General features: G+C 33.7%; 4 protein-coding genes and 1 non-coding gene across 6 annotated transcripts; 2 read left to right on the forward strand and 3 right to left on the reverse strand.

Moving 5' to 3' along the window:
- Positions 1–706: 706 nt before the first annotated feature.
- Positions 707–2,804, reverse strand: LOC100305785 (mitochondrial import receptor subunit TOM6 homolog). Its single transcript, XM_003541052.5, has 2 exons — positions 2,508–2,804; positions 707–863 (listed from the first exon to the last, which is right to left on the reverse strand). The coding sequence occupies exon 1, from the start codon at positions 2,691–2,693 to the stop codon at positions 2,529–2,531; it is 165 nt and encodes a 54-aa protein (XP_003541100.1). The 5' UTR covers positions 2,694–2,804; the 3' UTR covers positions 707–863; positions 2,508–2,528.
- Positions 2,805–4,445: 1,641 nt separating this feature from the next.
- LOC100795347 (RING-H2 finger protein ATL65) lies at positions 4,446–6,952 on the forward strand. The gene has a single exon (XM_003541054.5). The coding sequence runs from the start codon at positions 4,976–4,978 to the stop codon at positions 6,155–6,157; it is 1,182 nt and encodes a 393-aa protein (XP_003541102.1). The 5' UTR covers positions 4,446–4,975; the 3' UTR covers positions 6,158–6,952.
- A 5,536-nt stretch (positions 6,953–12,488) lies between these two features.
- LOC100790068 (long chain acyl-CoA synthetase 2) lies at positions 12,489–20,228 on the forward strand. Its single transcript, XM_003540636.5, has 19 exons — positions 12,489–12,769; positions 13,274–13,337; positions 13,953–14,042; positions 14,127–14,183; positions 14,607–14,655; positions 15,022–15,098; positions 15,579–15,615; positions 15,705–15,799; positions 15,914–16,078; positions 16,580–16,690; positions 16,780–16,867; positions 17,012–17,078; positions 17,163–17,238; positions 17,311–17,428; positions 17,696–17,941; positions 18,366–18,505; positions 18,658–18,840; positions 19,161–19,280; positions 19,989–20,228. The coding sequence occupies exons 1-19, from the start codon at positions 12,621–12,623 to the stop codon at positions 20,025–20,027; spliced, it is 1,971 nt and encodes a 656-aa protein (XP_003540684.1). The 5' UTR covers positions 12,489–12,620; the 3' UTR covers positions 20,028–20,228.
- TRNAI-AAU (transfer RNA isoleucine (anticodon AAU)) lies at positions 13,049–13,122 on the reverse strand. The gene has a single exon. It is a non-coding gene; the product is annotated as a tRNA-Ile (tRNA).
- A 461-nt stretch (positions 20,229–20,689) lies between the features above and the next one.
- Positions 20,690–23,899, reverse strand: COR1 (cold-regulated protein). 2 transcript variants are annotated; one of them, XM_006591753.2, is made up of 4 exons: positions 23,605–23,899; positions 22,064–22,171; positions 21,899–21,969; positions 20,690–21,265 (listed from the first exon to the last, which is right to left on the reverse strand). In XM_006591753.2, the coding sequence occupies exons 1-4, from the start codon at positions 23,766–23,768 to the stop codon at positions 21,012–21,014; spliced, it is 597 nt and encodes a 198-aa protein (XP_006591816.1). In that variant the 5' UTR covers positions 23,769–23,899; the 3' UTR covers positions 20,690–21,011. The 2 variants fall into 2 exon arrangements, with proteins under 2 accessions (XP_006591816.1, NP_001238626.1); NM_001251697.1 differs by having other exon boundaries at positions 21,012–21,265; positions 23,601–23,674.
- Positions 23,900–23,991: the final 92 nt, after the last annotated feature.

Here is a 23,991-nt window from a genome sequence, read left to right on the forward strand (position 1 = left end):
ACATCTCTTTCATGTTTTACTCCAATAGTAGATCTTACTTTAAGATTTTAAATCATTTTTGTAAGTCATACAAGAATTAAATACAAAATCAATTTATGAATAAAAAAATCAATTTCTTTTAAATAGATGCATATCTTGACCATTCTTGTTTATCTCCACATAAAAATTCAACATCCTATTTCAGATCTTAATAAAATTACTAAAATCTACTTGCAAGATTCTATATTGGAGATGCTCTGGGCCTATTTGCGTAAAACAACATACAATGAAAATTGTTGTCAAATATCTCCTCACCATATGATTTAGAATATACATCATTATTCGGTAATTATAGTATAAATAAGAAAAAAAATTATAATCAGAAATTAGTGATACTTGATTTTTATTTTCCCAATTTACTCTAAATAACTAATTATTTTATAAACAAAATTAATTAGTATAAATAATTTCATATTATTTTGTAATTTTATTATATAAAGAATTATTTCTCCCGGGTGTGTCTTCAAAGACAATCTTATTCAAAGTATGAAAAACTTCTACTAGACTCAATTTCCCTGTGTTGAAAAAATTATTCTTTTAAACAATTTTAAAGATATATATTATCTTATAACCAACTTTCACCAAACACGTCCAAAGATTAAATTTCATATAATCAATTATAACAATAATTGAGTATATCTATAATTCACTATTGAAGTTGTTTATCTTTTCACAACTAGTCCAAACACATTTATATTCCAAATGCAAAAGGAAATATGATTAAACTCAATATATCATCATGGCCTCACAATTTCAAGGTTACATAAAAACATTACTCCATTATTGTCCCAAACCCAAGGACACATCCTACTCCTGAAGATCCACTGCAGCAATAAAAAAGAACGTCACTATGTCAGCATACAAAACGTAGTCAAACGAGGGAAAAGGCAACTATGAAGTAAACATTTAACTGCCCAATTAGAATTAACATAAGCAAATAAAAAAGCAAAGCACTGCTATAAACTTTTTTTTTTTTATCAGCACTGCTATAAACTTATACGGCATTACATGGGTAGACGTGGAAGACACAGCGGTATTGGATTTCCTTTATTTTTGCAAAAGGGGGGAGAGAGAGAGAGAGAGAGAGAGAGAGAGAAATCATAATTAAATAGAAATATTCAGAAAAACACCATAAATGAATAATATTTCGGCCAAAAGGTCAAAATTAGAAGTGGGGACAAAATAGTGAGTGCAGCACTACAAGATTGAGACAGCAAATACACTAAACAATAGCTATTGGCAAGGGGATGTTAGAAGTTCATCTTTGCCAAACAAGACAAGCATAGGACCATAGTAGTCCATGCCGGATAGCGGCAGGGAGAAGCGGACCCAAAAAGGGATAGTGGATAGTGGGATGACCAACTTTTTTAATAAACCCCTATTTGACATGAACAGAATACCCCCCAAAGGATATCAACAGCAAGAGAGCAGAGAAAAATGTTTCAGAGTTTCGGAGTACAATGGTTGGCCAGAAACATCGTTGGGAGCTCTGGGTCAGAACTCAGAAGGTTTGCATAGAAGAGAGAAGACATCAATGTCATTTAGCCTTCCAAAGGCATGTGAGTGGAAAATAGGGTTAGATAAATTAAAAAGGGTGAAACGCGAAATCCCAAGATTGGCCCCCACTTAAACAGCACAAACATCGTTGTTCAAGGGGTGAAATAAGGGGGGTTTGTATCTGAGCCAGTGGCAGTCAAGAATGGCTGCAATTCACTGCATTCCAGGCACACCACTCCAGGGGGGTTTTCAACTCTCTTGATCTTCTTATGAAATGAAAAACAGAGGGATGCTCAGTAAAGATAGACAAGAAGCTCACTCCTCCAAAATTCCACTCATCGTATAATCCAACCATATTCCAATAAACCAATACTATTTTATCATTTGAATATCAAAATCTATTCAGTAAGATCTCAACCAAGGAAACCATTAGATTGGCAATGCAGATACAAAACATGCAGGCATGAGAAAATCATAAGTTGAAATAAATGTTAATCACATGTCGGTATGTAACTTACAATTCATGTCACCTAGACCACCCATAAAAGGTTTTACACAAACATGGATGCAAGATAACATCAGTTTAGCTATGTAATATCAATCACGGTTTGCAACAATTACTAGAAACAGCACAGTGTTCAGGATGTAAACACCACATAAAATGCTGTCATTGTTCTATTCATTATTTATTATCCAATTTACTGCAGCTAAGGTTGTAAATTCCAGGGTTTGGCACAGCATATATTACCCGCCTGTCTGTACAAATTTTACTTCTTAAGCTACATTAGGTATGGGAGAAACAAAGGCCAATATTTCAAGGGGAAAATAAAAAGATTTTATGGGAGTAATTATTCTACCATTTATATTTTAATTTTGCTCTGTTAAAGATGTATCCATAACTTTTCACTACAAAATAAGAGTGAGTTGCAGGAAAAAATCATGTGAGAATTCAGAATAAACGAGGAAGGTACCTGGCGGGGAAGATTGAGAAGCTAAAGCTCGAGCTTAAGTTCCTCTTTCTCGGCGCAGAGAAAGTGAAGAACGTAAGGGGTGACTCGAATAACAACAACCCATGTCCCGAACATGGCCGCGTGAGATTTCAGCTGCTTCAGTGCTGCAGCTTTGTCAGGCTTGCGCATGAACATTCCCGGAAACATGATGCCTTCTTCTCTGATCTCGCTTAAACCCTAACTCTCAATCTTCACTCTTCTCTTCAATTTAGGGTTTCTCTGTTGCCACCTCTCAACATGGATTTCTTAATCATAGCTCTTTTTGTTTTTCCAAACAAATAGCAATCACGGCCCGTAAGGATAGGGGTATACACTGCCCAATATAGAGCCCATCGGCCCATTTAACCATTTTCTTTCTTTTAATCCACGAGCACTTCAATCTAGCTAATCCAAATTTCAAGCCACTTATCAAGACAACAATAATCTTAAAATTTCCAAAATATGTGATTGCAATGTAACTTTAACTCTGAAGGTGGAAAAAAGGTGAAACAGCTTGTTGATTAGATTCTTGCATTAGATGACACGAAATTGAAAAACTAAAATCACATGAGGTTTGTTAAAGCATCTATAATGAAAATTACTTATAAAATTTTATTAAAAAAATATGTTATGTGTGCTTTTGAGTTACTTAAACTTGGAAAAAAATATTTATATAAGCAATTACTTATTTGTAAGTTATTTAACATTTGTATTAAATATATGAGAGAGAACATGAAATCTTGGAGAGAGAAAGAGAGAGAGGAATAAGGGATATTTGTGAGCTAAAAACTTGTTAATAGAAACTTTAATTGGAAAGAAAATTGATTGAGTTACTTAAAATAGAATTGACTGGAATAAAGTGGATTGCTTGTATGAAAACTATTAGAAATGCAATATAAATGTATAATCCAAGATGTAATAAAGATATATATCTATCTTTATTTTATTGATTATATTAATAATGTGAATTACTTTAAAGATGAAGTTTGAATGTAAATTCCATCCTGGTTCAATATATAATTTTGGTCCTCTCTTTTAAAAAATTAATAATTTTAGCCTAATTCTCAATTTTATTTATGTTTTATTTCCGACCTCAATTTTAATTCTCAGGTTGTCATACTATATTTTTCTTTTTTTATGTTATTATATCTATTTCTTATTAATTAGTATTTATTTTTCTATAATTGTATCAATTAATATTTCTCTATTAAAGCCTTGAAATTTTTACTTCCATAAATCTATTCAATTAAAGTTAAACTTAATAAAAAATTTAATAATTAAATATTTTTTGTTGAATTGAATAAAATTATTATGGACAACAATATTCTCCTTAAATATTGTTGTGATAAGAGTTTGAAGGGACAAATAATAGGTCATCGGAATGACAAAACTATGATGGATGAAGAGGTTCCACGAACAAGGGTCGTTTCACTTGTAAGGATTCCAACACTCAGGAGGTCGTAAGTAGTTGAGGTGAGTTGTCCTTACTCTGAGAGGAGATATCTATATATAAATTCTGGTAGGAAAATCAGTTGGATTCCATTTTGCTAAGTGCATATGCGGTCACGTGCTTAAGTGTTCCTTAAGTTTATGCTTTAGTCGATTATGATCGTGATCGGATTACTTCCTATCTTGTTTGAAGAAATGAGATCACACTAACCCCCAACTTATGGTTTAAAGCAGACATATCCCCTAAAATAAATGCTAATATAGTTGCATAATTTCAACACACAACCATTGTGGTTAATATGATTTATTTTGAATATTTTATAAAAATATAAACTATACTTAAAATGTTAAAAACTTTTTAAAAACATTTAATATTTTTTATTAGTATATTAATTTTTGTTAGTCAGAAAATTGGAACTCAAACCTAAAATCTATCCCTCCTTTATTCCCTTGACCCTTTATGATGAAACCAATTTGATACATTCTTTATATAAAAATAAATAAGGTTATTAATAAAAAGATTTAAAATTAATTGCAGTAAGGTCTTAAAGAGGGAAGTGTTGGTGGTTGATAATACACAAACACCAGTACTAGTATGTTTTATATGACCATATCAGGTTAAAAAAGAAAGAAGATGCTAAGATATTGTGCTTCTCAGGTAAGAAACCTAGTCGTAGCGAATCCATTGAGCAGTGAAGACGTGCAGTAATCGATGACGTGTCGTCAAAAGAAAGTGATAGGATAGCATGGGAAAACAACCCACTGGCCTCAACTTCACCAACGACGCCGACGTGGAGCAGAGCAGCCACCACAATACTCGTAAGTGAGTGCGCGTAAAAGGAGAAAATAAAAAACACAGAAGCACACAACCACAGTCAACCTTTGTATCTTTCTTTGCATTACCCAATTGCACAGTCTTCTCTCTCTCTCTCTGCTCTGTTTTTGTTTGTAGAACTACTCTAAAACTAAAACCCTATTCCTCTGTTTTTGTTATTCCCACGATGATGCCTCCTTCTCAGCCACCTCATTGGGCCCCATCTCCCACACCAATCCTCAGCAAGTCTTTCCTACCCCCGACGTCAAACTCGCCGGCGGTTGACTTCACTCCGCCCTTAATAGCAATGGTCGTCGTCGTCGCCGCCGCGTTTCTTGTCGTCACCTACTCCCGCCTCATCGCGCGCCACCTCAGACCACCCGTCCACCGCCTCCTCCGCCGCTTCCGACGCCGCCGCTTCCTCCCCTCCTCCGTCGGCGACCTCGAGTCCCTCCCCTACGATTCTCCCTTCGACGGACCGCACGTGTTCTCCCCCTACGGTTTGGACGAAACGGTTATTAAAACAATCCCGTTCTCGCTTTATACAGCGAAATACGACGCGCGTTTTGATGAGTCTCGCTACGACTGCGCCGTTTGCTTGCTCGAATTCGAAGACGAGGATTACGTAAGAACGCTTCCCGTTTGTTCACACACGTTCCACGTGGACTGCATCGACGCGTGGCTTCGCTCGCACGCTAACTGTCCTCTCTGCCGCGCTGGAGTTCTCTGCACCGATTCACCTTTCACTCCGATGATGGCCGCTAGAATCCGACCGAGCCTCGACGACGACACAATTCTCCACCGTATCAGTATAGATCCTCTCATCGATCTGCCGCCGCAGCCTGCGTCGGCGGTGGCTATATCCTCCGTGTCGGAGATTACTCCCTGCGTCGACGAGAACACTCCGAGGAGGAACCAGAACCATGCGAACGTTAACTCAGAGGATTGTTTTAGGGATTTTCTGCTGAAGAGGTCTTACTCGTTTGGATTTGAACGGAGTCTGGCGTCGGAGAGGATGGTGATGGAACCGGCGACGGCGTCGCCGTGGCGGTACCGGAGAGGGAGTAGTAGTTTCTGGAGCAAGAGGCCCTCGCCATTCGGATCATTGGGGAAGCCGAGGGTGTTTTCGTTCAGGTATTATAGAGGGATGAAGTCACCGTTCTTCCGGAGGAGGGGTTTTTTCCCGTTGTCGGAGTCGAGCGTGAGGTACGGCAGCGGGGGGAGCTCGTCGCGGCGGAGCAAGTCGATAGCGAGTCCGATGTTTCTGCGGTCCTCGGGGGTGGCAGCCGCGGCGGCGTTCTCGTCGAGCCGGCTGAGGTGCGGGGATCCCGAGGCGCTGCTGTCGCCGGAGAGGTTTAACCGGAGGTGAAAAGAAAGGAAGGGTTGAAAATGTTAACAGTATTTTCTGAAATGAATGGGAATGGCCGGCAAGAGGACACGTGGCGGAGGGTGATTGGTGAGACGGTTGATCGGAGATTGATGGAGGGTGAGCTCAAGGAGGAATTTAATGGAGGTGGTCGCATGCGATTTAATTTAATGAGACGGTCTGGCAATTTGTAGAGACTCATTAATGGGATGGTAGGAAGAGCATTTAATTGGAGAGAGAACTAAGACATTTCATGCTGAGTGAGAAGTGAGGACTGAAGACTGAAGAGAGTTTTTTTTTTTTCTCTCTCTAAACTATATCAATTATTCTCTGTGCCTATGGTCAGACTGTGGTGGGGATAGAGGGTTTTAAAGAGGAAGCTCATAAATGAGTGAAGAATTGGACTTTGCCACCCTTTTGTATTTTCATGTAGTACTATCTTACAACCTCAAGAGGGTTTTGGCTTCTTGATGAGGGGTTTTGGAGTTTTGTAGTGGTTTCTTTATGGCACCGACTGAAAGCCCCCCCCCCCCCCCCCCCCCCCCCATGTGTAAGGATTGAAGATGCAAATGACATGGTGGTGTATTAGTTATAGTGTGACCTAGGTGACTCTCTAGGTTTATGCCCACAGACGCAAGGCATTAATTGTGGCATTGGGTATGCTGACAAGCAACATTGGTTGATTCGTTTAGTGTGTGACTCTGCTGTGAATTTTTTCATCGTCTGATAATTAATGCCATTTATAAGATTTTGAATTTTGGAATCTTTTGTGATCAATGCCATGTCCGATTCACACTTTTTTCTTTCTTTTTTTAAGTCTTAACTGATGCCGATTGGGGAAGCTAAACTCACTTTCCCCCCCTTAAATAAATAAAATGAGTGTTAACGTTGCTGTAAATAATGTCTTTCTACCAAAATTAACAATGAATTTTACTTGGCTCTTCAACTAATTGGCTCAACTGAAAGTTTACGTGGTGAAGGGCTATGTGGAGCCTTGCATATGGAAAAATTAAGTGTAATTTGATGTTTTGCTGTAACGTTTTTGTCTACATCAATTTCTACCCCATGCCTTTCAACGCCCTATGTTTGTGAATTTACCTACGTGCTCTCTCTCAAAATGTGCACTCCATGAAACCACTTTTTTCTTTTTCTGACAAAACATATCTAAAGGCATAGTCCAGCTTTGGCATTTTGGCCACCAATAGTGGTAGTAGCTTTTTTCGTTTGTCTTCCTTTTACCCATAATTAGCAATACTAGTAGTCGTTTACTTCTGGAGCTATCGTGCATAGTCAACGTGAACTTCACAATTCACCTGTCCTCAAGCCCAAACCTAACCCTTCTGAGTTGTAAGTGTACAAATCGGCCCATTAGATTTCAAGTTGGTCCAAAGTGCATAACAAACTATATCGAGATATCTTTCCTCTTTGTTGCATTTTTGTTTTGTTCGAACAACCAATTAAAATACGTGGCCAACGGAAAGGATATATAATTCGTCTGAGACATGCATTGACATCGAGTTAAGAGGTTGCCTTATCAAAATTCTGTAATATCCATCTGTGGTAGTCACATGCATTATTAATGTTGCAGCTAACATTAAAAGATAGCACAAAAAGTTAGGTATGGATTTTATTTTTTATTTTGTTGAGTAGTTTATTTATTTGCCGTGAAAGATTTTTATAATTGATTCTTAATAAAAGTACAAGAACACAACAAAACAGATAATTTAATTTTGTTTTTTTATTTGTGTGTCAAACACTACTTTTTTTAGTTTAGTATCACTCTAATTAGGATATTAGTCTTTTCAAAATGGTAGCCATAACAAATAAATTGATACTGGCGGATATCGTTATGTCCTTTTTCGAACTTTTTAAAATAAGAATGAGACCGGATATGGATATGTATCTATCCGTTCCGTACACTACCCTACACCTATAATTATTAAAATATTTTTTTTTATTCAATTGTTTTTAGCTTTGTTCATTTTTTAAAAAAAATAATTTTAGCTTTGTAATTTTTTATGTATTATTTTTGCAAAAGAATGTATTTTTTTAATTATATGGCAGGTATGGGTATACATGATACCTAATGGAAACAAGATGAAAAAAAATTTATACTCATCAAAGATGAGGATGAGTACCGGAATGATTTTGAGGAAGTGAAAATAGACAATCATATACTTATTCTTATCTTATCCTATTGTCATGTTTACACAATGATATTTTAATATATTTTTTGTAAATTTAGATCTTTTTAACTTATTATAAGATCAATCTTAGATCGAGACTTAATCACACTTTTTTATCCCTTTCTAATATGATAATCGAATTTAAATCTTCTCCCACAAACACAGTATGTATTGTGAACTGAATTACAATCTCAAATACTACTTGATTACTATTTATTCAAAATAATATATTATTTTATCTTTTCAATTGCCTGCTAAATGCTAGTAATTTGATGATAAGGCGAGAAGTTCTCGATTCTTTTAGAAACTATCTTTACAAATTAAAATTTTAGAACTCTACTTCTCTCACACACACAGATATAAATATATAATAGTACTATATAATTTAGAACAATTCACTTCAACGCACAATTTTCTTTCGGACTCGGCCTAATCTACTAGTATCTGTTTTTAGTATCCGCAAAAAAGTTTCTAATAGCAATAGAAAGTTTGACAATTGGCATACATGCTTGATAAAGGGTCCACATCATGTGCTTGCGAAATAGTCCTATGAAATTAAATGCATCCATTCAGATTGCCAAGAAAATAAATGTATTTCTATCCAATGTGTAGGTAGGCCGGTATCCACTTTCTCAGTAGGCTGAACGCAGAGACAAATTGATTTGCTGTGAGTATTCAATTAAGGTTGATCAGTAGTGCATATGATGATTATTTAAGTTAGCTAGGGAAGTGTACACGATTGTTGTTTAGAACATAAAGATGGCTATGATAGAGAATATCACCTAATAAAAAGTTCTGTTACAACAATTCCCACCAATGCAAACTTCTTTTTCTAGGGGTGAACTAACTTGATACATCACTTATTTTGGAATTTGGATATACATAAGTCACTGATATTTAACCTACTCTTGTAGGAAAATCACACGAGTTGCCTAACCAATCTAAAAAGTTTTTTTTGTTGTTGTTGTTTACTTGTCCATATAGTATCATTTTGTTTTTCGATGCATGATTCATTTCATCGTTACCCCAATTGTTAAAATGTCAATACTACTTGGGAAGGCACGGTGAAGAATACAAGAAACAAAACGTGAAAGTGGAATATATATATAAAGAGGTTTGACTTAATATTCCTGCTGATGAAATTCTTTTTGGAAAAAATATAAATTATATTAAACTCAAAATGATACAACAATAAACGGAACATACTCAATTAGAGAAAATCAAAAATCTCCCTAATATAAGAAGGTCTATATCAAGACGTTAAAACAAATGTAACAGGTGCGGATAAAAAACTTCATCTTGTTAATAATCTCTATTACAGAAAATTGATAATCTTCAAAAATCAATTTATTTCTAGACAATCAGATAAAATTCTTAACCAGAATGAAAGCGTCATTGACCATCGGCCATTGGGTTCATTTTTCTACACCAAATAAAAGACGAACTATGGTCCAAAGTCAAAGCGTGAGCCGTGAAAATGACACTTTCATTAGCCGGATGATTCAGGGTGTTACATTAATGGTCAGCCAAGTGGCTTTATCAGCTGAGACCAATAATTCGCCTACATTAGTAAACTTTAATTAATTATCTTCTAATCATATACAATTACTATGCACTCCTAGCTAACTCGTAAGAATTAAGATGTGATATTAACGTGTTGATCAATTGTTACGGAATAATTTTCGTTTTATTAATGATCTCGGATTTCAGTCTGAAATATGTAACTCAATTAAATACTTATATTAAAAAAACTCAACAGTTTACCATCATGGTTATACTGTTTATAACAAAATAAGTTTGAACAAAATTAGTTTGAATAAGTGTTAATATATTTTTTTCTGTCAATATATTTTACTTTCACACCACTACTATAAAAAATAATGAAATTTGAAGAGAAGAAGAATCGATACAATAAAAGTATTAATGGTGGAGAATGAAAATCAGAAGTTATCATCGGTGATTACTGCTAAAAGTTATTAGAACTAGTTAATTATTAGAAGTTATTTGTACTCATGCTTTTTTGTTTATAAATATTAATTTATACAATATAATAAAGGTTTCGAACTTTTTCATTAAAATTTGTACAAATCCACTACTCGTCAAAGTATTAAACAGATTTCAAGCAAGTTTTCAATTACTTTTTATTTTATTTTATTTTCCTTTGTAAATTGTTTTCTTGATCTATCATGAAAATTGATAATTTTTTAACCGAGTTACCCAATTATCGAAAAGTTTTCCAAAATGAGTCTTAGAATCCTAAGTTTACATAAAGTTGCAAAAAGTTCTTGTAAACATATACAGTCATACTATGTTTTTTAGCATTTTTTTTCTTACTAATAGTAAGTAACCACTACAGCTGGCGAGGGGCGGTGCAACAAAGTAAGGTTTAATCTTCTCCTTTTTTTTTTTTTGAGACAAAGTAAGGTTTAATCTTAGTATTAAAAGAATTATTTGGATGAGCATTTCGGTACTTTGATACTTTTTTTATTGGAGAAATACTCACTTTTTATTATTGAATGTGTAATTTGTGATAAATGCGTCTCTTAAAAATAAAAATATAAAATTTAGTCTTCTAAAATGTAAAAAGCGTAACAAATATATTCGACGGTTAACTTCCGTCCGTCATGGTTATTAAAATTTGTCATAAAATATTTTTTTAACTTTTTCGTCTTTCTACTCCGTTAACAAATGCGTTTCTGAAAGATGAAAATATAAAATTTAATCCTCAAAAGTATAAAAAGTGCAACAAATGTATCCAAACATTAATAGGAGATTGTGACTAATTATTATAAATTTTTTTAAAAAAATTATAATAACTGTGACATTTTTTTTAACAAACTCGTAAATTAAATTGAATCTAGAAGAAAAAAGAATATTCTTGTTTTATAAACTATAAATAATTTTTTTACACTCTCATGTTTGATGAAAGGTTCAAGTAAAAAAATGCTTATTGTAAAACATTATAATTAAATTAGGTTCATGAATAATTTTTAGGGAAAATTGTAATTGCAATGACACTTTTAATTTGTAAAAACATTCACCTTCTTTGAAATAATTTTTTTTAAGGTTATGATTTTTTAAATGATCATTCAATAAAAAATAATTGTGTATGATTTAAAAAAAAAATCAACAAACTTTTTATTATAATTTGTAATTTTATATCATTGCATATACTAATAGACATTCATATTTTGTTATAAAAAAATTATTTAAAAAAACAATTAAATAAATAGTGTTTGATTAAATAGAAAAAATGATTTTCTTATCGTTTTACAATTTCTTTTTCTATGTTGATAGTATTTATTCAAGAGTTAACAATCATAAGATTGATTTGTTTGTAATCAAAGAAAAGTAATAAAAATTCACTTCTGTTGTTAATATTTTATGCATGTCTCAATCATTGACGAAACTTAAAAATTAGGTAACGGAAACAGACACTTACTGGTGTGATATAATTCTCCCAAAATTTTGTCGCAGTCATTATAAAATTTTCAAAATTATAATAATTAATCACAATCTATTATTAACGTCCGGATATATTTTTTGCACTTTTTACCCTTTTAAGGACTAAAATTTTTATTTTCATATTTCAGGAACGCATTTGACAGAAAAAAAAGAAGACGAAAAAAGTAAAAAAAAATATGATGACAAATATACTTCTATGCTGGCAATTAGAGATAATCACGTTGACAATCATTTCGGTGACAAAGCTGTCGAATATATTTGTCGTACCTTTTACAATTTCATAGACTAAATTTTGTATTTTAATTTTTCAGGAACATATTTGTCAGCGAATTACATATTGAAGAACAAAAGTGACTATTATCCTTTTTTATTCATTTTCAAATACAATTTTTTTATTCGTAGATATTTTAAATATACAAAAGATATCAGATAATTTTCTAAACACCCACTAATTACATACTAGTTTTCTAGTTTTTACCGAAGAAAAATGCTAGTTGTCTATATGCACGATAGATGAGAGATAAAAAGAGGTAAGGTAACTTCACACCTAACTTTGACAGAGAAAATAAATGCTTAAGGTGGTTGCAGTGCTGAAAACAGACTAGTGTTGCAAACTGCATAGAGAGGCTAATAAAAAAACCCGTTACATAAATAGTTGAGATATTAATCCAAAACGTAATCTTGGAATTTATTGCTTCAGCTTTCAGCTCAACCAACTCTTCTAACGCCATCTACTACTACTACTACCATTCTTTAAAGGCTTTTTAGACAACAAAATACCACCATTTTGTTTAACAATCGAATCCCCACTCAAAATGCCGGAGGTGTACACCGTGAAGGTGGAAGAGGCAAGGCCAGCAACTCATGAAAAGCCATCAGCAGGTCCTGTCTACAGATGCATTTATGCCAAGGATGCTTTGACTGTTTTACCTTCTCATTTTGAATCTCCATGGGAATTCTTCAGGTCACTTTCATTAATACATAGCATTCCTTGTTCCAATGTTTATGTACATAATGCACAAACGTTTTTAAGTTATGATGAAAAACTCAAGGGAAACCGGTTTTGTTCTTCTTAGAAGTCAAATCATTCTTTGCATTTCACGCATTTTTTTAGACATTAACAGGTCCAAAAATAAAAAAATAAAAATAAAAATTAGATGTTTAGCTAATTCATTTCATGAATTCTGGATAACTATATTTGATGTTAAATTAAAATCCAAAAACAGTTTGAAAATCAACAAAATGGCCCATGCAGGTCTCGAACCTGCGACCTTCGCGTTATTAGCACGACGCTCTAACCAACTGAGCTAATAGGCCAGTCATTAGGAACTTCAAACTCTACGTAATTCATCAAAAGACAAAAACGGTGTATCTCTAATGGAGATTGCATTGGAAGTGGTCGAGTGAGTTGTAGTTGTAGTGGGGTTTGAGAAATCATTCTTAGCAGTTTCCATGATTCCCTATGCAGGGACACGACAACGAGGTGCCCCAGCAACCCAATGCTGGGTCGGCGTCAAAAATCCGATTCCAAGGTACCAACTTTTTCATGTGTTTTTGTTTCTTCCATCATTTCTTACTGACAATAGCTTGACAATTTTTTATTTCTTTTTACAAGAAGTAGCCTGGCAATTCTAGTTTGACTTTATTTGTCGCCTATCAATTTTTGTAATCCAGCTCCTTATGTGTTATTTATTGAGAAAACAATTTTTTCTTAAATACAGTAATTTTGTAGTATATATGTAAAAATATAATAATTATGTTATGTCGTCAAACTTAGAATTTGTTTGATTTCACATTTGGAACCACCAAACTTGAGTCTATAGTTAATCAAATTTGATTTAGCTTTGATCTGTTTGACACTTTTCAATTAGCGAAAAATTTATATTAGTTTTATTCTTAACTTTAAGTAGCTTTTAATTGATGTTACTTTGAGTAACTTTTTTTGTTAGATTAATAAATTTATACTGAATTTTAATCCTAATTTGATTCTATAATGAAAACATCTAAACACACACTTAATTAAATTGATCCCTCAATCTGATCGTACAAAATAAAATGATGTCAAATTTATCCTCCAACATTACATTACAGATTATGAACATTACATGCATTAGGTACACTATGTGAACATTGAACTGAATTTGCAGGTGGGTCCCTATGAATGGATCACATATCAGGAGGCTTATGATGCTGCCATCCGAATGGGTTCCGCCATGAGGAGCCGTGATGTCAATCCTGTAACCCATCTTGCTCTATTTAAGATACTATGTATTGGGAAATATGTATGCAATTAATCTAACTCGTTCTTTTTATATAACAAGGGAGACCGTTGTGGCATATATGGGTCCAACTGCCCCGAATGGATAATTGCAATGGAGGTAAGACACCTTGTTTTTGTAGGGGAAATTACACTTAACCAACCCTTTTAGTATGTTAAACACAATTAGGGATAAAATTAAATTTAAGTAATTATTTGGTTGAAGAGCGATGATATCTACATATTCTTTCACACAGACTCGCCTAATAGAGAGTGGGCTCATGATATTTATTTGTGCCCACATTGGAAATTCATTCAGTAATTAAAGAGTATGTTTAGAAAGAGTGCGTTGGTAACGTTTCTCTATTGTTCCTAATTAAAATTATGAATAGGCAACTAAAAAATTAGTTTTGTAACCTTGTTTGTATTATTGTTCTTCACTTAACATCACAAGGATTGATACCTTATAATTATATTGTATTTTCATCCTTAGCAATTTTTCCAGTGGGACTTGAGTGACATGATTCAAATTTGCTGTTTGCAGGCTTGCAATAGTTATGCAGTAACATATGTCCCATTATATGACACCCTGGGTTTGTGTTTTGTTCCTTTTCCAATAACTCTCAATGTGTTTGCTTTTACTTATTTAAAAAAGGCTTAAATATCTTTTTAGTCTTTGCAATTTAATGTATTTTTGTTTTTAGTCCTTGTGGTTCTTATGAGGTTTTAGATAATGTTTTTTTCACTCTTCAAAGCATTGTTTAAGGTACTTTTAAGGACTAAAAACAAAAAAATAATTTTACAAGAATGAAAAACAAAAAAATACTAAATTTTAAGGACAAAAATATATTTAAACCTTTAAAAAAATTTCCCAAGGAATTCGGGAACTCAGAGTTTGTCATGTATCTTTTACACTGTGTCATTCAGCTAGAAAACGACTCTAAATTTATGCCTAACAGGTCCTAATGCTGTGGAGTTTATCATAAACCATGCTGAAGTTTCGATTGCATTTGTACAGGATAACAAGTTTCCTTCTGTAAGTTCTATCATATTTCTTGGAGCACAACCTTTATTGTTTCCTTGGAGGGATTTTGTTTCAGCAAGATGAACCATATTAAAGTTTTTCTTTCCCTTTATTATTCTGGATGCTAGCTTTGCATGTTAGATACCTTCAACATATAACTATTTCAATTGGCCATCAATCTGTTTTGTTACAAATTCTAGGATCAGAAATTCATTAGTAGCTTTTAAAATGAGTTATATAAATTTATTTTCTGTAAACCACTTGTTTAAAACAATAGTTAAAATCAGGTATTATATTTTGAAATTGATAGAATGTTGCACATACTGCTAGTCCTTTTTTATATTTTTATTTGCTTTAATTCTTGTAACATTTTAAGTAATCCATTGAGCTTCCTGAAAATAATTATCCTATCATCTGGGACAGCATTGGGTATTTCTCTTATATTTTTGTTTTCCCCCCCAATTCCTACTAAAGTGATGACTGTTTCCACAGGTTTTGTCATGCCTTGATCGGTGTTCCAGTCTTAAAAGTAAGTCAAATGTGTCTATTATGTCTCTGTTACTATTAGTTGTCTTCCATCTTTTAATGGTAACCAACCTCTTTAATTTACTGATGTAGCTGTTGTGAGTTTTGGTAATGTTTCAACCACACAAAAGAAGGAAGCTGAGGAGCTTGGTGCATCTTGCTTCTCGTGGGAAGAGTTTCTCCAGTTGGTAGGAACCCTGATTCTTAATTTAATATTGATGTTTATAATTAATAGAGTCATTTTGATTGAGTATCGTGAAGTAGATTTTTTAATACTTGATACTGTATCTCCATTTCTCCAGGGAAATATGGATTTAGACCTTCCACTGAAAAATAAGACTAACATCTGCACAATCATGTACACAAGTGGAACAACAGGCGAGCCCAAAGGGGTCATTATTAAGAATGAGGCTTTCATGACTCAAGTGTTGTCTATTGACCAAATACTTAATTTAACTGACAGAGTGGTATGATAATCATTTTTCTCACTAGTTTCATGTTATATTTTTCAAGCTAGGGAAAAATCTGCCACCTCCACCCCTCAGAAAAACTTTTATTAGTTTTTCCATTTGTGTTTTTTATTTATTTATTTACAAGTATGTGAGAATTGTAGGTGATGATAGTCTTCAAGGCTTCATTTCCTTTTCATTTTGTGCACTTCTATTTTGTCATTCTCACAATAACATGGTGCTCAGGACCTTATCTCTATAGTTAGTACAGAACACAGGTGCCATATATTTTTTCCATGATTCCATGAATTAGATAAATGTATGGCTAGACTTAATGAAGTTTCCTGATGCTACAGAAATTAAAGCTCATCAGTTTTCTTGGGACTTGGGACATGCCGAATGTGTTAGTCATATTCTACTATAAGTAGATGAATGAAGAGGAAAAAGACATGTATGAGCTTGTCATATTTATGTAATGATATGTGCTCACATGAAGCATAAACTATGTATTATTCATAGGGAACAGAAGACGACGTGTACTTTTCTTTCCTTCCTCTTGCTCATGTATATGACCAGATAATGGAGACCTATTGCATTTACAAGGGCTCCTCAATTGGATTTTGGCAAGGCGTAAGTTTTGTATTCAATTCCTATTATTAAATTCTGGCTCATTATCTAATATTTTCTCTCACGGATTTTTGTTATGTTAATTCTGGCAGGATGTCAGATTCTTGATGGAAGATATTCAAGCACTGAAACCAACTCTATTTTGTGCCGTTCCTAGAGTTTATGATCGTGTTTATGCTGGTAAGGCTAGAATGCTTCTTGTACTAGCGCTCTTATCTTGGTATGTGCTATAGTGCTCTAAGTATTGAATTTAAGCTACATGTACTCTTGTAAGTACTAACTATATTGTCCAATAAGCATTGACTATATACTTTGTGCCTGAAGGTATCAGTAGCAAAATTTCATCTGGGGGAGCACTGCAAAGTACATTGTTTCAATATGCATATAACTAGTATGTACTGCTACCAAACCCTACTACCATTTTAGACTTCTCCACTTCTATCCTAGTGCAAACTAATCTAGAATCTACTGACAGCAAGTTGGGATATCTGGAGAAGGGTCTTCCCCAAGACAAAGCAGCACCTTTGTTTGATAAGCTTGTGTTTGATAAGGTATTCTATTTTACTCTGTGATTCTTGTTCAGAAACTCGTTTTGAAAATTGAAATATTGGTTTTATGGATAGATAAAACAAGCATTAGGTGGACGGGTTCGTCTCCTGTTATCAGGAGCTGCTCCTTTGCCTAGGCATGTGGAGGAGTTTTTGAGGGTCACTTTTGGAGCTACTATGTCACAAGGATATGGTATGGTATCTGCATCTTTTGCTAAAAAGTGCTGGTGTATTGTTTTATGTCATTTTTATGACAGCTCTTCAATAGTAAATTTTAATTCTGTTAATCTGTTGTAGCATGATTCTGGCATTCCTTGATTTGATTCTACTTTTTTTGTTCTTAAATGCATTCTATAGAAGTATTAGTTACATGTTAATCATATTTCTAATCCACTTGCTTATGAGGGTGTGTAGCCATTTAATTATGCAATGTTAATTTATTATCATTTTGATGTGACAGGTCTTACCGAAAGTTGTGGTGGGTGTTTCACTGCAATAAGCAATGTGTTTTCTATGATGGGAACGATTGGAGTTCCTATGACAACCATTGAGTCCAGGCTTGAATCTGTGCCAGAGATGGGGTATGATGCACTCTCCAGTGAAGCCCGGGGAGAAATTTGCCTTAGAGGGAATACCTTGTTCTCTGGTTACCACAAGCATCAAGATCTTACTGAAGAGGTTATGGTTGATGGTTGGTTTCATACAGGTAAACCCTCATATTGTTGTGAAATAAACGGTGGTCTACAATGTCAATGAAGAGTTCCTTTTTCCAAGCTTCATTAGGATTCTCCACTTAATGGTTCAGTATTCTTAGTTGTTTAGACTTTAGACACCACTCAGAATCATGTAAACTGCTACTAGATAGAATGGCATATACACAGTCAAAAGGGTTTTATGGACTATTAACACTAGGTAATTTCTCGATATGCTGTGTTGAAATGGTCAAGGCCTCAAGGGGATTTTCATTGATAATTGAGCAATCCAGAAAGACCTTCGTATAAGAATTAGTTCAACTATGGTCATTAAATTTGGAATCCCAGTGAAGAGGGCACATAGGAGATCAAGTTAGGGAGTTTTGTCATGAACATCAAAATGCAGCGTGTTTTAAAATAATTTGAAAATCATTACAGGTGACATTGGAGAATGGCAGCCAAATGGAGCCATGAAAATTATTGATAGAAAAAAGAATATCTTTAAGTTGTCTCAAGGAGAATATGTTGCTGTGGAGAATATTGAAAACAAATACTTACAGTGCCCCCTTATAACATCGGTATGTTTCTGCTTCAAGCATAGAACATTCAGTAAAATTAGAGCAACATTAATTGCATTGCATTGCATTTGTGTTGGATGCCTAGTTTTGTAGGGAAAGTGGACTTACAAATAGCTCAACTATTAAATTTATGTATAATATTCCATATGCAGATTTGGGTCTATGGAAACAGTTTTGAATCTTTCTTGGTGGCAGTGGTGGTCCCTGAAAGAAAGGCCCTTGAGGATTGGGCAGTGAAGCATAATTCTACAGATGATTTCAAATCTTTATGTGAAAATCCAAAGGCAAGAAAATACATTTTGGATGAGCTCAACAACACTGGTCAGAAACACCAAGTATGTATATAGAATGCCCAAATCCATGAATTTAATTTTGAATAAACACTCAGATTAGTCCTACGTTATAATTAGGTCATGAATGCTATGTTTGTTTCTAACTTCGAAAAAACTCATTCATTTTAGTTTTTTTTTTTTTTTTACTTTTATCATTGTTTTGGACCTAAGAAAGGCTAAAATTGAATGTCATTTTGTTCAAGTTAGAGAATAATCAACCCAAACAATCTCAAGGACTACTGAGAGTTTACTCGTTTAGTTTCTGGTGTTACGCTATATTTTGGTCTTGCTGGTTACATTTGACGTTATTGATATTCTATCAGCTTAGAGGTTTTGAGCTGCTAAAAGCAGTTCATTTGGAACCAATTCCCTTTGACATGGAGAGAGATCTGATAACACCAACATTCAAGTTGAAGAGACCTCAATTGCTCAAGCAGTATAAGGTTTGTCTCTTGTTCTGTGATCAACATTGTAATTCGTAACTTTCTATTTCACTTTATAGTAGTACAGTTTTATTTTTGTTATTTGTTTCCTTAACATCTTGAATTAGTAGTATGATTCATGGTTTGTACCAAAATGTGCACCAGTTTCAGCTAATAGGAAGCATTACCTTATTCATAATTTCAATTAGATTTTGGAGTGCTTTACTTTCTAAGAACAAAATTACAAAACTTAGAAACAGTTTTTTAGGTTTTGTTTGTACTGTTTTCTAATTAGAATTGGAGTTTTAATTCGGTAAAACATGTGATAATAGTTTGCATTAAAATTATGTGGATTACCAAAATGAAACTCCAATTCTAATTGAAAAACAATACAAACAACACACAAGGAACTGCATCCAGGTTTTTTCCACTTACTAATTATATAAATGTTACTCATTTTTTTTTTCTGCAAAAATAATATTATATTAATGAGTACCAGTGGTACTAAAAGTACATAATACAGGTCAGATTTGATCCCTTGACATTTGTTATGTCTATGGAACCATAATCTGATCTATGTGAAAACATTACAAAAATCTGCTCTGAAATTCTGTCCTCCTCATTTGAGGAATCCTACTCTAATGTTAGAGTACCAGAAATTAAAATGCATGTTGAAATCTTTCTCCAAATTTAATAAAAAATGTTACTCTTTGCCAACATTATTTACAGGAGTGTATTGATCAACTATACAAGGAAGCGAAGGCATAGATGGTTTGAGCCAGGTGGCTATCGGGGATTATATATGCAATTATACTGATTCCAGACAGTTTCCACAGAATCCATTTTAATTTTTTGTACACTTTGGTTCTTAAGTTAAGTGAAAAGCTACAAATAAAACTTTATATTGAAATAGTAACTGAGTTTATCCACTCAGCATTCTTAAAAAGATTACAAAATGATAGTTGGAAATTCTGATAAGCTTGATGTTTCGTGGCCTTGGAACATGTGCTTTTGCTCCTTTTTTTTATCAAGCCATTTTGGGCCTAGTGCTTGTTCCCTCATCAAGTCTATAATTTTAGCCATTAGAATACAGTGGATTAGGGTAATGCTGAACTTGTATTATTTTTCACGCCACTCTTGACCTTAAGCTTGTTAACAATGCTTTGAGTATATGTTGATAATGATAAGTTAAAGAGATGGCGGAAATTACACTTTTGAAGTGTGATAAAGATAAAAGTAGTATTTTTAAGAACTAGAAAGTCCAACTAAATAAGTTGCAACTACTTTTAAAGTTGCTATACTTTGCAAGTTCCGAAAACCTCTGGTGTCTTGACCTATTTGGCATATTGAGTTTTCATGTTCAGAGGGAATTCTGTTGTAGTTGCTAGGAATGCATTTGCTGGAAACAAAATGATGTAATAATACAGAGCAGCAACAAATGTAAATTTATATTATATCCCACAGGTAAAAATACAACGATTTCCCAAATCATACATGATTTATGAATACACGACAGCTAGAAAGACACCACATCAATCCTCTTCATCTTTTGTTTTCTACATTCTATGAAACCAGAGGACTTAAACTGAGATTTTATTCCACTTTTTAACACATGCTAACTTTAGGTCTTAGGACAAACATGAATCACAAAACAATGGCCGGGTGTTTATAGATATCAAGTTGCAACAAATGAATGATACAGAAGACACTTGGTTTAATTCTCACATATCAACCAAGTCCAAATGGTGGTGCCTAAAAAAGTATGACCACCAGCGCCCAGATGGGATAAACCAACAGAAGTATTATGCCAATGGAATTTGATATGCCGTGAGCTTTAGTGAAGGAGTTTCTGAAACCACCAGAAGCCCGAATGTGTTCTTGCAGCAAATAACATGCAATGATGAGGCACACTACCACCCCAACAATGTTGTCTCTAAAGGTGCTTGCAATTAGAGAAGGAGCTACAACGATAAGAAGAATCAGAGCACCAGGCAATTCCAGCCAATCTGCAGTAACAATCATACCGGTTATTAACCTTATACTTAATTTTTAGTATTATTAAGAAGACTGATATATATATCTTTGATACCAAGTGGGTTAGTAGTTCCTTAATTGTTTTGAGTGTTGTTCTTGGTTGGAAAAAACCACCTAAATTTAGGTCACTCCTAGATAGCGGGATGTGTTGAAAGTCTCACATGACACAGTAGTTATGGACAAAAGGGAAACATGTTGAAGTCTCACACTAATTAATGATAGATCCGAAATAGACTATATAAGTTGGGTGCAATCCTCACTTTACAAGTTGATTTTATAAGGTTGAGTGAGACTCATAATCCATTTTTTAACATTCTCCTATCAATATTGACATTTTATTTTAGTAACTTATGCTGAGTTTAAATGCAAAATTTTATCAAGCGAAGTAATGAAGTGAAAATTCAATTTTGATTGGGAAACGAAACTAAAATATATCCAAGTTTTGTCCTAAAGAAATGTTGAGTTGGTTGTACTTTGTTCTAGAATGACACTGATCATCAATAAGGATAGCAGCAAAATAGTTGCATGTTTTCAAGTTTAATCAATGGGTAAAAGCACATTGCTCTAGGAGACACTAACTTATACTGTAAGCAGTTATACCATACCAGGGAAGTGTCTTGGAAGGAAAAGGCGTAATACAACAGCAACTGCAGCAATCCATTTTCCAAGCTCTCCCCTGCGTAAGTAGAATGATAATAAAAAGGAAAATTAATATTACAGAAAAATGATGGTACAAAATTGAACACAATAAAGCGTGACACGCTAGTCACCTGAAGACGTCGAAAATTAATGAAGGCAAGCTGAAGAAAATGTATGGAATGAGTAGTGCTGTGAGAATATTTGTTTTCCAGTTTGTACGATCCAAAATCAACAGATAACTGCAAACATGTTACAATAATCAGGGAAGTCATAGAAAAACTATGAAAGCTAACACCAAGTAAATTCCAAAGTGTGCTTGCTTGTGCAATTGGCTCTAACAAAGTCTGTTTCTATTTTGTTGTGCTAAACATAGATTGTATGGATTTTTATATGAATACAACTTTTTTTAATGGAAAAAGAAAAATGTTTGGCTGCACCATGCACATGCGCTTCACAGTTCCTTGTGGGATAACATAAAAAACTATTACTTTGAATAACCACAAACAATTCAACACAGAAGATATTGACTGCGTGTGTATTAACATTAGGAGAGCAGATAAGATGGTGGACCTGCTTTAATAATATCTTGTCTGTCGAATGAACCTTATCCATACTCAAAATTGATTTCATCATCCACCCACTTTATGTAAGCAACTTATTTTGTATTGGATACAATCTATAGTCTATTATAATTATTTTGATCGTTAACAGTTATTGCTCTAATAAAAAATATATACAGTTATTAATAATTAAAGTAAAAGAAAACATAGCACATAAATGTTTAAATTATTCATACTATATGATATTTTATCTCAATATTTTTCATTTTATCCATACTTATTAATAAAGTTATGTATTACATCTTAATATAAAATTAATTATTTCGCTCGAGTTAATGTATATTGTAAAACTCATAATAATTTGTAATTATATTTTTAACTTATGAATTCTATCCATACTAGTTCAGTTAGATTGAGCTGTATCAGTTTTATATATTTTTGCAATCAATCTAATTAGCTAAAAAAAAAATTCATCTGAGAACCAATTCAATGACCGGCTCATTGATTGCACATCATGCCAGTATTCAAGTACGTCAAAATTTCTCAACAAGCATGAATACAAAGTTTGAATGGAGAGATACAAGTTGATTAAGTGTTTAAGAAAGAAGAAAGAAAGAAAAAGATAGTGTGTTGGATCCCTATTACTAACAAACTAGCAATTAACATTTGATAAAAAAAAGAGTTTGAATGCATTATTCCGCATTCTTGTGGGGGGAGAAGGAAAACATGGCTTAGGAATTAGGGTTATAGAACAAATTTAACATGAAAGTATTCTCGTCCGTAACATATATAATAAAAACAGAGCAACAACTAAGTGATTGATATATGGAGTTAGATCCAATCACAGCAACATCTTATTCATATTCATTCCAGTTCCGCTTGCTGGGCAAGCGAGTCACTCACATGATCCATAAAACAACTGAGTGATGAAGGTCATTAATTAATTAAAAGATAAGCGAAAGCAAAATCTGATACAGTTTTAAAGAACTTGAATAAAATTGCAAAATGGAAGAAATAAAAGCATAACTCAAGTGAGATTTCTAACAAAAGTAATAAACTAATATTTACCCATATAATAAAAAATGAGAGTAAGAAGTAAGAAGAGTACATACATAGCAGCAATGGCAGCAAACAATCCGAAAAAAGAGGCTCCAAAGCCAATGCCACCAAGTTTGATGGCATGATGGGCGAGTCTATTAGCAGCTAGACTTAGGTCCCTGAAATCTGAGTTGATCAATTGAACTGCTTCTTCTTCAAAACCCGTTCTCTTCCACATTTTCGTAATCAAAAAGGAGCCTATGAAACAAAGTCAAAGCAAACATTAAGAGCTATATGTACAATTGCACATCTTACCACTATGATAAGGAAAGGCCACGTGGAGATTAATGCTTTACCAATAATGAAGGCAGATATAGACGCGCTAGCCTATGACTGTATGACAGCTGCCCTTGCTTTCTCTCAACACTTTTTCAGCAAGAAAAGTCCTACACGCAAGAAAA

Source organism: Glycine max, chromosome 12 (genome assembly GCF_000004515.6).
Source record: "Glycine max cultivar Williams 82 chromosome 12, Glycine_max_v4.0, whole genome shotgun sequence".
Classification (NCBI taxonomy): Eukaryota; Viridiplantae; Streptophyta; class Magnoliopsida; order Fabales; family Fabaceae; genus Glycine; species Glycine max.